This window comes from Lissotriton vulgaris, chromosome 7, assembly GCF_964263255.1.
Source record: "Lissotriton vulgaris chromosome 7, aLisVul1.2, whole genome shotgun sequence".
Classification (NCBI taxonomy): Eukaryota; Metazoa; Chordata; class Amphibia; order Caudata; family Salamandridae; genus Lissotriton; species Lissotriton vulgaris.
The window spans coordinates 1,605,718,058-1,605,731,457 of NC_141695.1; the positions used below are offsets into that span (position 1 = coordinate 1,605,718,058).

The following is a 13,400-nucleotide window of genomic DNA, read 5'->3' on the forward strand; positions in this document are numbered from 1 at the left end:
GCAAACACCAGGGGGGCGGGGAAGCAGATTGCCTTCAAGCATATGGGGAAAGCGAGGCACTACAGAAAGGCGAGCGTTACCGAGTATCTGTTCGGTGTATTTTTCCACCCCCTCTAACCCCTTAGAGAGTTTGCATTGCAATGCATGAGGGACAATTATATATCTCAAAATTGTACTGATAATCACACAATCAATTGTTTATCTGGTTGTGTTTTCTCGTTGCACAAGGACTTTTGAAAATATGTAAATTAAGTCCCAAAATGCAAGCCAGACGTATTGGCTTTGCCAATACATGTTTTAAGCCCCAACCTAACAGAAACGTATGAGGGGTGTTTGCATTTCGAGCCCATTGCACCATCACAAGGGAAACACAACAAATGCATCATACATAATATTAAAACATCCATTGATGGGAGAAGAAAACTAGCATACAAACAGGACAACTGCCAGCAACCCATCCAGGCAACAAAGTAGGTGTGAGTGGAAGGAACCGCTTGCCTACCTGCTGCAACCACCATTTCAGAGTTGGAAACTGCAGTACATTAAGCCTACGGTTAAATGCGGGGGTACAGCACAGCCCCTCCTGGGAGGCGGAGGGGGCGACAGCAGCCCCGGGCGGAAGACGGCGAACATTTTGTTTCAAGATAATGGTTTTTAAATGGGCTAGAGCATATTTTTTTCAACAAAGCGGTGCCCACGTAAACATGTGGTCAGTCCAAGGGACGCTCTTTAAACATAAACAGTCGCGGTGAAACAGGCCGTGTACATTTCTAATGCGCAGTAATTGCGTAAAGTTGGCATGTGAAAAGCCTCAGTATTATTAGACAATGATAACTGCGCAGTAGGAACAGCAAGACGCATGTGTTATTGAAAGTGTTTAACAGAAGCGAGAAAACACGACTGCAAACAGCAGCAGCTAATGTTTTATTGGTAGGAAACATTAGCTAAAGGGCAGTCACCTCTGATGAGTCACCGGACACTTAAAAGGAAGACTGCCCAGGATAGCGCTGCATGGATATTTGTAATTTATTTATTTATGTAATTTTTTTTTTTTTTTAATGCGTTTTTATAAAGCGCAAACTTTACCCGAAGGTGTCAGAGCGCTTTACAAAAGGACCAGTTACATTACATAAGGACTTCAGACTAGAGTATATGAGTTACATAAAAGCGCTGGGCTGCAAGGAGAGAGTTGGACTGGACTGTTTATGTGTCTGCCTTCTGGAAAACTGTATCTCTGACTTCTGTTACGGAATACTATAGCAGCTTGGTTTGTTTATATGTCGTTTTAATTGAAGTTAATACATCGTAAAGTAGTTTAGCAGTCTTTAAAAACATCTGGTTGCCTTTGAATAATATAAGATGTGAAGCACTCAGCAATGGGGCTGCGAAATAAACACGCAAGATGGATTTTGGTTGTGGCTGGCAATAGGGGTTTTAAATAGTTACTTGACTCAAGACAAGGGTATTAAATCACTTGATATTTTCAGATACACGTGGTTCAAGGCTCTATCACTTGCTTTTTAAGCTACGGTCTTGAAAGAAAAACGTATTTAAACAAGAAGTGAGTAAACGTGGGCTTGCTTTGTGAAGTAAATAATTACAAGGGAGGAAGGGTGACGAAACGCACAGGGAGCAGCAGGCCGTGCAGTGAATAATTAGGTGAGGAGAAATGCCGGCCTGAGCCAGAGCGCACGCTGGGAGAAGCTTGTGGGAGGGAGGCTGGGCTGCCTTTGATGTGGTGATGCGGGGCAGGCAGGCAGGCAGCTGGTGGCATTGTGCACGCTCTTTTTAAGGCTTGCGCTTGCACATTGAGATTGGTTTTCACGGGCACAGCATCAAATCGCCCGAATGGTTAAACTCTGGTTAAGCCCCTATATGTCTCGACCTTTGAATGCGCAAGCGCATTGCAGAGGTCGAGCCCTAAAAATGAACTAACTCCCAATATCTTTTAATTTGGGTTTTAAATGATTCTAAATTATATAACAAGAATTTAAATCATAACATATTTGAAAATAACACTGTAGATAAAATAACATATCTCAAAAACAGTACACCCCATCCCACCAATAACCACCACACCCATAAAAAGTTTAAAAAATATATGCCACATTATGAAAAGGATAAAAAATATATAGAAAGTAAACAATAATAATCATAAATGTAAACAATGAATACATCTTTAATGCTTAAATATTTTTTAAATAAGAGAACCCATCATATTGCACAATAAACCCCACAATCCAAAAACATCACATATCTAAAACAATTATAAATGATATTGAAACTGAATATTTCAATGCATATTTGATTGCTAATTTATAACAAAAGTAAACACAACATAAAACACATTAAAACAATAAATACAATTGTATTTCAATAAATATTATTTTAAAATATATATATATATATTTTTTTTAAAGAACAATTTACTGACCCTTGATATTTAAAATATGAACTCCAGATGTTTCCTCCTCAATATTATTGTTGAAGAATATTCTGGCGTCAATATTTAGAAGCCATACCTTACTGGCTTGTTTCAGAGGAAGCATACAGGTAGCAGTATAACATCACACCATGGGACTGTTAAGCACAAACTAAGGGTTGATTTAGGATGTTGGGTACGAGGGAACTCCCTCGCAATGGCGATGGAGTTCCCTCCCTGCTACCACAGTGGTCTGCCCACCTGATTTAAATGCAGGTGGACTGTAGGTTTGGCTACGGTGGTGACTACTTTGTCACTGTGGTAGCCAAACTTCATTGAAGGCCTGATGCGTTTTAATACAATACGTCATAGATTTATGTTGAACACCTCTGTGAAAGGGCTGTTGGAAGAACACACACATAATAAATGTTTCATGTGTGGCTTCCATTGAGAGATTTTAAACAATTAATGGAAAAACTGGCTGATGAATTTCCTTTTCCCTGCTCTCGGGTCAGAGCAATGAAACACTGACATTTGAAGGAGGAGCTTCAGGGATGGTGTTTCCTCACCTTTCTCATGACTAGAGGGAGCAGGCATAATAAATATTTATTTGAGGTTTTACAGTGTGGACTATGTCATCAAGACATTGAAGTCCTTTACAAAATGTAATTATATAGGAGAGAGTGCATTGTGTTCAATAATTATATGTTCAGGGTATAAAATATATAGCAGAGTATCATAAAACAAGTATTAGAGTGGAATAACATTTTGTAAATAAATCTAAATTCACAGATTGTGTTTCAGGTGTTGGGATGGGTTTTTACAACCAATATTTAGCGACATTTTAACCTCAGTCTTGGGTCTTATCTATGTGCTGGAGCACACCTCTGCACCAGTGCCAAGGTGCTGAGGATGGCTCCAACACGTCTGGCACAGGAGGCAGGAAATCCATCTGTTGTGAGCACTAGAGGGATTTTCTGTTATTGTATTCAGCCTCGAGAGCTGAGGAAGAGTTTCCCCTGAAACCGAGGCAGAAAGCCCACTAGACCACCAAGCAGTGTATTCGGAAGGGGAGAAGCCCCCGTGACAATGGGCTAATGCTTCCCCGTCCCAAACATACCCTGGGCACAGATTGGAGGTTCTTACCTCCAGTTTGCCCGAGGGATGGTGGGGGGGCAGAAAGCCCACTTGACAACAGGTATTGTTTTATTTTATTTTTAAGGAAATGGGTGGGACAGTCCACCCATGCATTGGGCCTAGGCGACACCCCCCAAATTACCCCCAGCAGTCTTTCTGCCACTGTTGGAGACAGATAGGAGATGTTTTCCTCCAAGGGGCAAAACGTCCACTAGACCACCAGGGAGTATATTTGATGGGGAGATCACGCACTGGCAAAGGGGTAATGCTCACCCCATACCCCAGGCTCATAAGTCTTTCTACTCCCTGGGGGTAGATTGGAGTTTGTTCACTCCAGTCTGTCCCAAGCAGGACACAAAGCCCACTACACACCACAGATTTCTTTTGTGGAAAAAAGGTTAGGGGATGGCCTGCCCACACATTGGGCCTAGCCCCATTCCTCGAATGACCTGCAAGAGTTTTTCTGCTCCTCTCAGGAGGTGGATAAGCGGTCTTTAACTCCAATCTGCCCCGCTGGAGGATCAGAAAGCCCACTAGCCATGAAGGAGTTTTTTAGATTGCTACAAGGTGTGGGGGTGGTAAACATTGGGCCTAGCCTCCTCCTCCTCCTCCATTAGGACCCAAACAGTCTTTCTGTCCCTCATGGGGGAACAGATAAGAGGCCTTAATGCCAGTCTTCCCAATGGTGGTACATAAAACCCACTATACTTCAGAGAGGTTTTTCTGAGCCATGTTAAAAAAGGGGTTGCAAGGTGTTCAAAAATAATCTGCCCTAGGGAGTCAGAAAAACTGTTTTGCCTATTCTGGACTGGGAGTAAGGTTTGATGTATGGGTGAACTGCCCCACTGCTTTTTTATTTTGGGGAATATGCTTACCTGGTGTCAAGTGGACTCTCCTTCCACCAGGGGCTGTTTTTGGGTAAACACTCTCAATTCGCCCTTTTTTGCCCCGTGGGCATCATGCTGTGCTCCAACCCAAGAGTTGGTGCATTAGTCTGTGTGCGCCCCTGTGGTAGGTTGGGGGTGTTTACCCAAAATCTTCCTCTTGGGGACATGAAATCCACTACAAACCAGGGAAAAATATTCGCCCCCCAAAAAATGGGGATGGGGTGGCTCATCCAGGCATCCAGCTGTGCTCCCACTCCAGGACAGGTGCATCAGTCTGTTTGCCCCTTGGGGGTGGATTGATCTGGCATCAAGCCAATACTACAACTACTACCCCAGAATGGGCAATAAAGCTTTTCTGCTCCCCTGGGTACCAAAGCATCTCCATCTTTATGGCAAAAAGAACATTTTTGATTTTGATTTTTTCTTTACACATATGGGTATCAGAGTTGAGCCTAGTCCCAATATCTTCCTACTTCTATGCTAAATGGCTGCACTTTTCGGGTTCGGCTCTGCTGCCACCTGGGGAAACCTACCAAAGACAGGCATTTCTGAAAACTAAACACCTGAGGGCAGTCCAAGGTGGTGTGCTTTGTGTGGATCCCATTACATTTTCTCACACACAGAGCCCTGCAGATCTCAAACTTTTACTAAAATGTTACATTTTCCTTGCATTTCTGTGAAGTAAACATCCAGAAACATCAGGGACCCACAAATTTCCTACCACCCTGCCTTTCATCACTTGCCCTGATAAAAATGTTATCCCACTTGTGTTTGGACCCGGAATCAGTGGCCACACAGGGAATCCTACCAAATCCAGGCCTTTCTGAAAGCTTCACACACAGGGGGAATCTAGGCTGGTGTGCCTCGTGTAGATCCCACAATTTTGTGAAAATCTCATACTTTGACAAAAATCACATATTGTACTTGAATTTCTGTTATGTAAGCTTCCAGAAACCTCAGGGATCCACAATTCCTACCATCCAGCTTCCCCCTCTTATCCCAATAAAAATGCGACCCTGCTTGTGTGGCTAGGCCTAGTGGCCCCAACAGACACAAATCAAAACATGGTCAATGAGAGTCGCTCCGTGAGAATCCAATTGACCTTGGTTTGATGCGCACTTGTCACATCAACTAGGCCCAGCAGTAGCATTTTTATCGGGACAAATGGAAGAACGCTAGGTGTGTATTCTTGCTGATTTCGTATGTTTACGTCACAGAAGTGCAAGGAAAATGTGCAATTTAGGCAACGTTTGAGGTTTGCAGGGCATTGTTGGTATGAAAACTTTGTGGGATACATGAAATGCACACCACCCTGGACTCCCCTGGGTGTCTAGTTTTCAGGAATGTCTGGGTTTTGTAGGTTCCCATGGATGGCCGTTAAAACAAATGCTACTACATGCACTGCTGAATCAGATAATTTTTGTGACAGGAAATGTTGATGTCTCCATATTGTATTTTGGGGCGTTTTCTGGTTTGGGCACTAAGCCTACTCACACAAGTGTAATACCATTTTTATCGGGAGACTTGGTGAAATGATAGGTGGTAAGAAATTTGTGGCTTCTGGCAGATTGCAGAGCTTTCCATCACAAAAAAGGAAAATGTGTTTTGTTAGGCAAAGTTTGGGGTGTGCAAGGGCTTCTGGGTAAGAAAACAGTATAAAAGGCACGCAAGTCATCCCACCCTCTATTCCCCCTGGTGTCTAGTTGTAAAAAATTTACAGGTTTGCTAGGTTTCCCTAGGTGTCAGCTGAGTCAGGGCACAAATTCCACAGCTAGCCACATTGCAAAAACAGGCAGATTTTCTGTCAAAATATGTGATGTGTCCATGTTGAGTTTTGGGGCCTTTCCTGTTGTGGGCCCTAGCCCTACCCACACAAGTGAGGTATCCTTTTTATCGGGCACTTGGAGGAAGGCCAGGTGGTGGGAAATATATTGCTCCCTGCAGATTCCAGATGTTTTTCTAACAAAATTGTGAGAAAAATGCGTGTTATTAATCAGGGGTTGCAAAGGTTTCTGGGTAAAAAAAACAGGTGCAAGCCTCAAAAGGCCACAAAGGTCGCTCACCCTGGATTTCCCTATGTGTCTAGTTTATAAAAATTTACAGGTTTGCTAGATTTTCCTAGGTGCCTGCTGAGCTAAGGCCTAAAATACACAGCTAACCATACTGAAATATGTTATGTGTCTATGGCCTATTCCTGTCGTAGGCATTAGAACTACTCACACATGAGGTACCATTTTTAATGGAACACATTTTGTAATGCAGAATAGTAGAATATTTGTAATTACCAATTGTATGTAGGCCAGTTTGTTATAAAGAAGACGTTTTGATAAATGCCCTCTGAATCATATGGTAGAAGGGGTACCCACAAATTCAGAGATGTACTAATAACTACTGCTCATAAACTCTGTATCTGGGTGTCTATTTCAGAAATACATAGGTTTCTTTGATGCCCATTTTGCACTCTTGTTATTTTACCATATGAATTGCTCTATACTCTGTAAACAATTAAAAAACATTGCACGGTTCAGTTCAATTACTGGCTCTGGGTTCTTGGAGAACCTACAACCCCTATATATCCCTTCAACCTGACGGGTCGAGCGAACGTAATGGTATATTGCTTTTGTAAATCAGCCATTGAAGTTAAAAATGAAAACGTTGTCACAAATGGCCGTTTTCTCCTACTCATTTTCAATAATTTTTTATTTCAACAGTTAATTTCTTTGGGAAAACATTTAGGGATCTACACAAATGGCTCCTTGCGGATTTAAGAATGTGTCTACTTTTCAGATATCGAAAGCTTTCCGACAGTGGCATAACGAAAGTTTAAGGGCCCCCCCTGCAATGTACATGGAGGGGCCCCCGCTCCGGATTTAATATGGAGCGCTCAGGACTAAGTACTGTGTTGAGAGGCCCCCTGCAGCTTGGGGACCCCGCACCACGGAGGGTGCGGGGGCCTGTATTATGCCCCTGCTTATTGATTTTACCTATGTGTTTCACTATGGTTTCCACCACAAACTTGAATTAGGCTGAAAGCACAACATTTGGGATAAATGGGCTACCTCTTTGAAAAATGCCAAAACTGTGGTAAAATTATTTATTTTTTATTCATCTCTGCATGCACCTGAAAGCTGGGAAAATTGTGACTTTAGCACAGCAAAACTTTCGTTGATGCCACTTTTAGGGGAAAACCCAGAAGTTTTTTGTAGAACATTTTTTTCCTATTTGTCTCAAAAAATCCCAAAATTCAGCTACATGTTGGCTATTTTCTCTGTCCCTTCCAGATGAATCCACAAACCCTGGGTACCATTGAAGTCCCCAAGATGTTGGAAAAAAGAAGATACATTTGGTGTAGATACCTGGGGCACCATTAGGATGGCGGGCAGATTGCCCCTGCCAGGCTGGGGGTAGCCACCCCTGTCCTGGCGGGGGCAATCCGCCCGCCATCCTTACTGCAGAGCCCCCCCCGCCATATTAACATGACTGGGGAGTCCGCGGCGGACGGAAAGACCGTCTGCCGCTTTTCCGCCCCGGTTGCATTGCAACCGGGGCGGAAAAGGTTTTATATGGTGGTGGTGTCTATCAGACACCGCCAGCCATATTAGTATGGGCTTCTTCAGATCTGCTTTGGGGGCCCAATGCAGGCCCCCATGGACTCCAAGGGGTTGAGGGGTACCCCCCAGCAGTTCCATGCACAGCATGGCAGGCACCGCGCGGTGCCTGCCATGCTGTGTATGGAAGTACACAGCATGCCTTCCTGCCATTGTGGCGGGCGGTGCACTCAGCACCGCCCGCCACAATGGTAGGAATGCTGGATGCGCCCGCCACTGTGGCGGGCGCATCCTAATGCTGGTCTCAGGACCCCCGCACTTATGGCAGGCGGTCCCTTTCACCGCTAGGACGACAGGCGGACAAAGTCCACCCGTCATCCTAATGACCCCCCTGGTGTGGAAAAAGGCTTATGGAGGCCTAAGTGCAAACTACCCCATATAGCTAAAAACAGGGCTTAGCATTCTGTGGGGAAAATACCTAGCAGCGGAAGGGTTAAAGTTAAAGTATGTTCCTTAAGTGTCCAATAACAGTTATTACATCCATTTTATAAACAGTAGTTACAACATTTTACACAGAGTACTTTCATACATTTTACACATAGGTACATTTCTCCCAGGGACTAACTTTGTGATATTATTTGGATTAAAGGTCATAAACTAGATTTATGTTGGTACAGTTTGGGGTGCGGGTGTGATCAGCATGCATTATCTCTTGTATCTTATGTGTGCACCTCTACACAGCTGATACATAGGGTACATAGGCAGTTATTTTTCTTCTACGGTATGCAAAAGCGAAATTTCAATCCAAAACCACAGAATTTTGTCAATTTGCTTTCACCTACCACAGCAGGAAAAAAAGGCAGTCATCCGACCATGAACCACAAACTGTTTGATTCATGAGTAGTTTGTGCAATTTGTGTTGATTTCAATGAGAAAGCGAGGTACTGGCAGAAACAAGAATCACATGATCTGCCAGTTCAGGATTCCTTGACCTAATGTTTTCTCAAGGGAAACCACATAAACTGCACAAATTACTCGAAATTCCCCGAATCTGCCTGTATCGCCTTCAGAGCAAATTTAGTTTTTTTTTTCTCCAGAATTTTGTTCCACATGTTATTATTATTATTATAGAGGCTTTTGTAGCGCGCTCTGTTACTAAATAGTATAGTTTCCTGGCACATGTGAGTTGTAATAATGTGTGTGAAGTTTTCCCATTTCAGAATTCCTTAAATTATTTCACCCACCCCTAAGCACAACATAAAACTGTTTATGGATAGTTACCGACCAAAAACAGTGAGATTTCCATCTTGGTGTTCCAAGTGGCATCATAGACAACTCGAGCTTCACTCCCATTGTCTGGGCTGTCACGTGGAGCTCCCTGTTGATAGCTACTCATTTATAAATATGTTTTAAGCTTTTCACATATGGAAAATGTTGTATTCTTTTAATTCTTTACTTAATGCAAGTTCAATGTGATGCAAGAGTCTGGCTATCCAGTATGGTGTAGCCTAACCACACCTCCTCCTCGAGTAATCTGGAGTCTCAAAACCTCACTTGATGCAAACCCATTGTGATGAAAGACATCATCACATGGTGTAGCCTAACCACACCTCTTTCCCTGTGGAGGGTTACACCCAGTTATACCTGTCTCCACGATGAAGGTGAGCTGGTCCACTCCTAGCTGGAAGCCCCTGCTTTTGAAGTGCAGGTTGATGGTGAAGGCCTGCCCTCGCCTCACGATCAGTCGCTTGCCACTTATGTCATCTGTGTGGTGCTGTTCTTTGTTCTTCTTGTACATAAGGTCTAGGAATGCCACTTCCAGCACTTCAGAGAAGGAGAGAAGACAGGTGCAAAGTTCATAAAAAGGTCAAAATGTAGCTTTGCAACTCATTTGAAGACATACTTGTGATATTCTGTATCTTTTTCATTACATGGACATTTATCGAATTGTAATATGTCATAGTTAGAATATTAGAATGTTATATCAGTCATTCCCTGTGTCATCCACTGAGCTCATGGTGTTCTAGTGAAGCTTTGGAGATAAACTAAGGAGTTACATGGATGCTGTTGGATGGGATCCTTATTGGTGAATAAACTGAAGAATATTCATCATTAATGTGTCCTGAATTTGTCATCAAGAACACTTTAACCCCTTCGCTGCGGCGGCAATTCCGCTAGGGGGGCCGAGCGGCGCTCACATGCTTGTGACGGAACCGCTCTGTCACGAGCCTCGGTTGAGCTGTGCTCATGACGGAGCGGTTCCGTCATGGCCCCGCCCGCTCAATGGAACGCGCCGCGCAGGCGCGCCGAGCGGGCCATGACGCAACCGCTACGTCATGAGCACAGCACAACCGAGGCTCATGACGGAGCGGTTCCGTCACGAGCATGGAAGCGGTTAATACTGCTCTTTCACATCAACCGCGGATAAAACCAAGACTGCATGAATAGTTTTAGGCACACCCTTGTATCTGTCCGGGCTTTCTATGATTCATATTCTTACCTTAATGCTTAATTATAGCATAGAACCAAGGCTGGGGAAGAGACACATATAATTAGTGTCTTTGTGTTTGGTAATCAAACACTTAGTTCACCTAATTACTGTCTAGACCTAAAGCCAGTTGATCTCACTGATTTGCTGTTCCCTGTGTTTAATACTCTGAAACGTATCACTTACTTCATCAATCATACCTATTTTTTTTAATAATTCTAGTTTTATAGTTTTTAGTGTTTGAAAAAGAGCATGCTAAGTATGCTGCCTTTGGACAGGAAGAAGCAGTTTTAGCTTTATTTCCTTATGGAACAGAATATTCACAGGAAAAGTGAATGATTTCTTTCCATTGTTCTGTGTGACGTCAACTTACACAACTTTTATTTTTGCAATTGACATCGGTGGTTTCACATAAAAAGGAGATATGATACCACTCAGCTCTTAGCTCCTGCTTGACTCACTCTCTCTCTCTCTTTGGTGCCCATGCACAGACCTGGAATGACAATACTTAACTCCAGTGAGGCCTACCTGCCACGCCTGTCGAATTCCCAAATAAACCTTCACCTTCACTACACAGGCCTTAATTACAACTTGAATGGTACAAAGGTAATGGTCAAATCACATGCAATTTTACCATTAGCATGCAGTAAATCAAATGTAAATGTTTTTGTACTTGTATAGCGCACAGCTACCCGCAGTGGGTTTCCCGGTGCTTGTACGAATACCGCAAGGGAACCCTTCCTGGCTTTCCCTGTGAAGTGTCCACTCCTGGGCACCCCCATGGTGCAGACCAGGCATCCCTCGCGTTGTGGGGGCCGTTGTGGAGACTAAGCACCATGATCAGAATAGGCACTGAGGCGAGAATATCCGGTCAGGGGAATTAATGTGCCCGAGACCCGCCGGGGCAGGAATCGAACCCTGATCCCTGGCCAGAGCTCTGCATCAAGGTCTGCCTGCTCTAACCATTGAGCCACACTTCTCCACAAATCAACGCCAGTACAGTACAGTCAATGAGCAGTTGGTAAATGTATGTGGGAGCCTCTGGATGAGATGGGGTGAGGGGGCTCTGGGAGGGAAGAGGGAGGAAGGGAGCAAAGTATGCTTCTTTCTGTAACAGAATAACAATTGAGAACGAGGCTTGGCCTCTGCTGCATGCGATTTTTCTGGCCGGAAATATTGCGTCTGGTTCTCCTACAACCCGAAAAAACAGGTGTGAAAAAAACTTCCAACCAAGTTTCAGGCACAGCAAATTTCCCTTTAGTAATTTCCCTCCACCTGACTCCAAATCAGGACTTCTGTGCGTCAAAGAAGCACTTTGGCAATCCCCAACATAAATGAAGTAATAAAAAAGCCTCTCTGTGGCCTTGAAGTCAAAGGTTCTACATAAACAGGATCCGACCCAGGGCGTGAGTTCTAACCCCCACAGGATCAACTTAGCATTTCACCCATCCCAGGTCGGAAAATGAAGACATTTAGTACCATGAACTTCAATTAATACAATAAAGTATTGATACCTTTTATTCACACTGCAAATGCAAAAACTGTGCCACTAACAGCTATATAAAACAGTTGTTATTATTACTATTATGACAATAATTAAAAAGATTTGATTAAATGGCCGAGCGCTTTGGGGTCTACAGAAAAAGAGAATGTCTTGTTGGAGGTTGTTGATTCACAGTTGTCAGTGACCCCTTGAATCTGGATGAATGCCCAGGTTAGAGTTTTGTGTTTTATGGAGAGCTTTCTGATACACTTAGAAGAGCATGTCGTTTATCAACTCATTAGGGTCTTCTGTTAGAATGACGCATGAATGGAAACTGACTGTATGAAAGTGGAATATTATGTGATAGGGCTGGGTGGCTTTACTATGTAAGATTATCAGAGTACGCCAAAGATGGTCCTTGGATTCACATGAATAAATCCTTAGCTCAGTCCTGGTAGAGTGGCAAAGAGGAATCAGGCTTTACTAGAGGAACATGTGTTAAACATTTCATAGTACTAACATGGACAATAAGTAATCGACGCAACTCAAGAGAAATCCGACACCAATTTATAAAAATAGAGTGTATTTTTATCTTAATTTAGACACCAAAACAAACAGAATAGCATACATATAACAGGAGTTATAGATTATTTAAGCAATAATAAATCAGTGCGGAAAAATACATAGACAAAATAACATTGAGGTCAACAGCAAAATGTATAAGTGACAATCGGTCACCTGCAGGTCGAATTACTTGGAATCCTTATAGAGTTACGGTGATGCGAGCCCCAGGACCAGGCCACAACAGTCTGATCAATTTTACCTAGCCCGTGGAGTCCGGGTGCAGAGGTATTCTGGCTCTCCTTGGTGCTGAATGGGAGTCGTGGGTGGTGCTGTTTTTATCGCTTACATGATGGTGCAAGAAACAAAAAACTAAAACTCAACACGTGCACAGCTACTGTTGATGGATGATCGTTGCAGGGTGCAGTAGATCCAGAGTTGTGTGAAGGTAGGTTACAGAAATGGTGACCAAGAAGCCTTGGCTGCGGTAAGCACAATGAAAAGCTTCTGGAACTTTACTGGGTCGAGGGGAGTAACGTAGCAGCCTGAAACTTCGGGGCAGGTGAGGCACAACTTCCACAATGCACCTGACCACCTGGATTTTGGTGATCCATCGGAGGACACAATGGCCAGCGTTTCTTTGGATCCAGTAAGTGTTTTCACCTGTTGTTTGCAAGTGACTAGTGCCACTAGTCCAGGGGAGACTGACGGTGCTTCTGGCTTCCACAAGGGTCCTTCTCTTTGGATGTATTGAGTTTCAGCTAAGTACGAGGGTCGTTAACTTAGTTCCAGATCTGTTTCCTCAGGGGCAACGTATCCCTCTTTTGCTTTGTGCTGGTGGGCAAAGTCCTGTTGTCTATGACACAGGTCTCCT

The 13,400-nt window shown here is 43.6% G+C and overlaps 1 protein-coding gene across 2 annotated transcripts in view; it reads right to left on the reverse strand.

Moving 5' to 3' along the window:
* The window catches only part of TGM5 (transglutaminase 5), a 387,349-nt gene that overhangs the window by 232,820 nt on the left and 141,129 nt on the right, over positions 1-13,400 (reverse strand). For both annotated transcript variants that reach the window (XM_086932527.1, XM_086932526.1), the window contains one exon: positions 9,639-9,818. In XM_086932527.1, coding sequence (XP_086788653.1) covers positions 9,639-9,792 — 154 coding nt within the window. In that variant the 5' untranslated portion in view covers positions 9,793-9,818. The remainder of the gene's footprint in view (positions 1-9,638; positions 9,819-13,400) is intronic.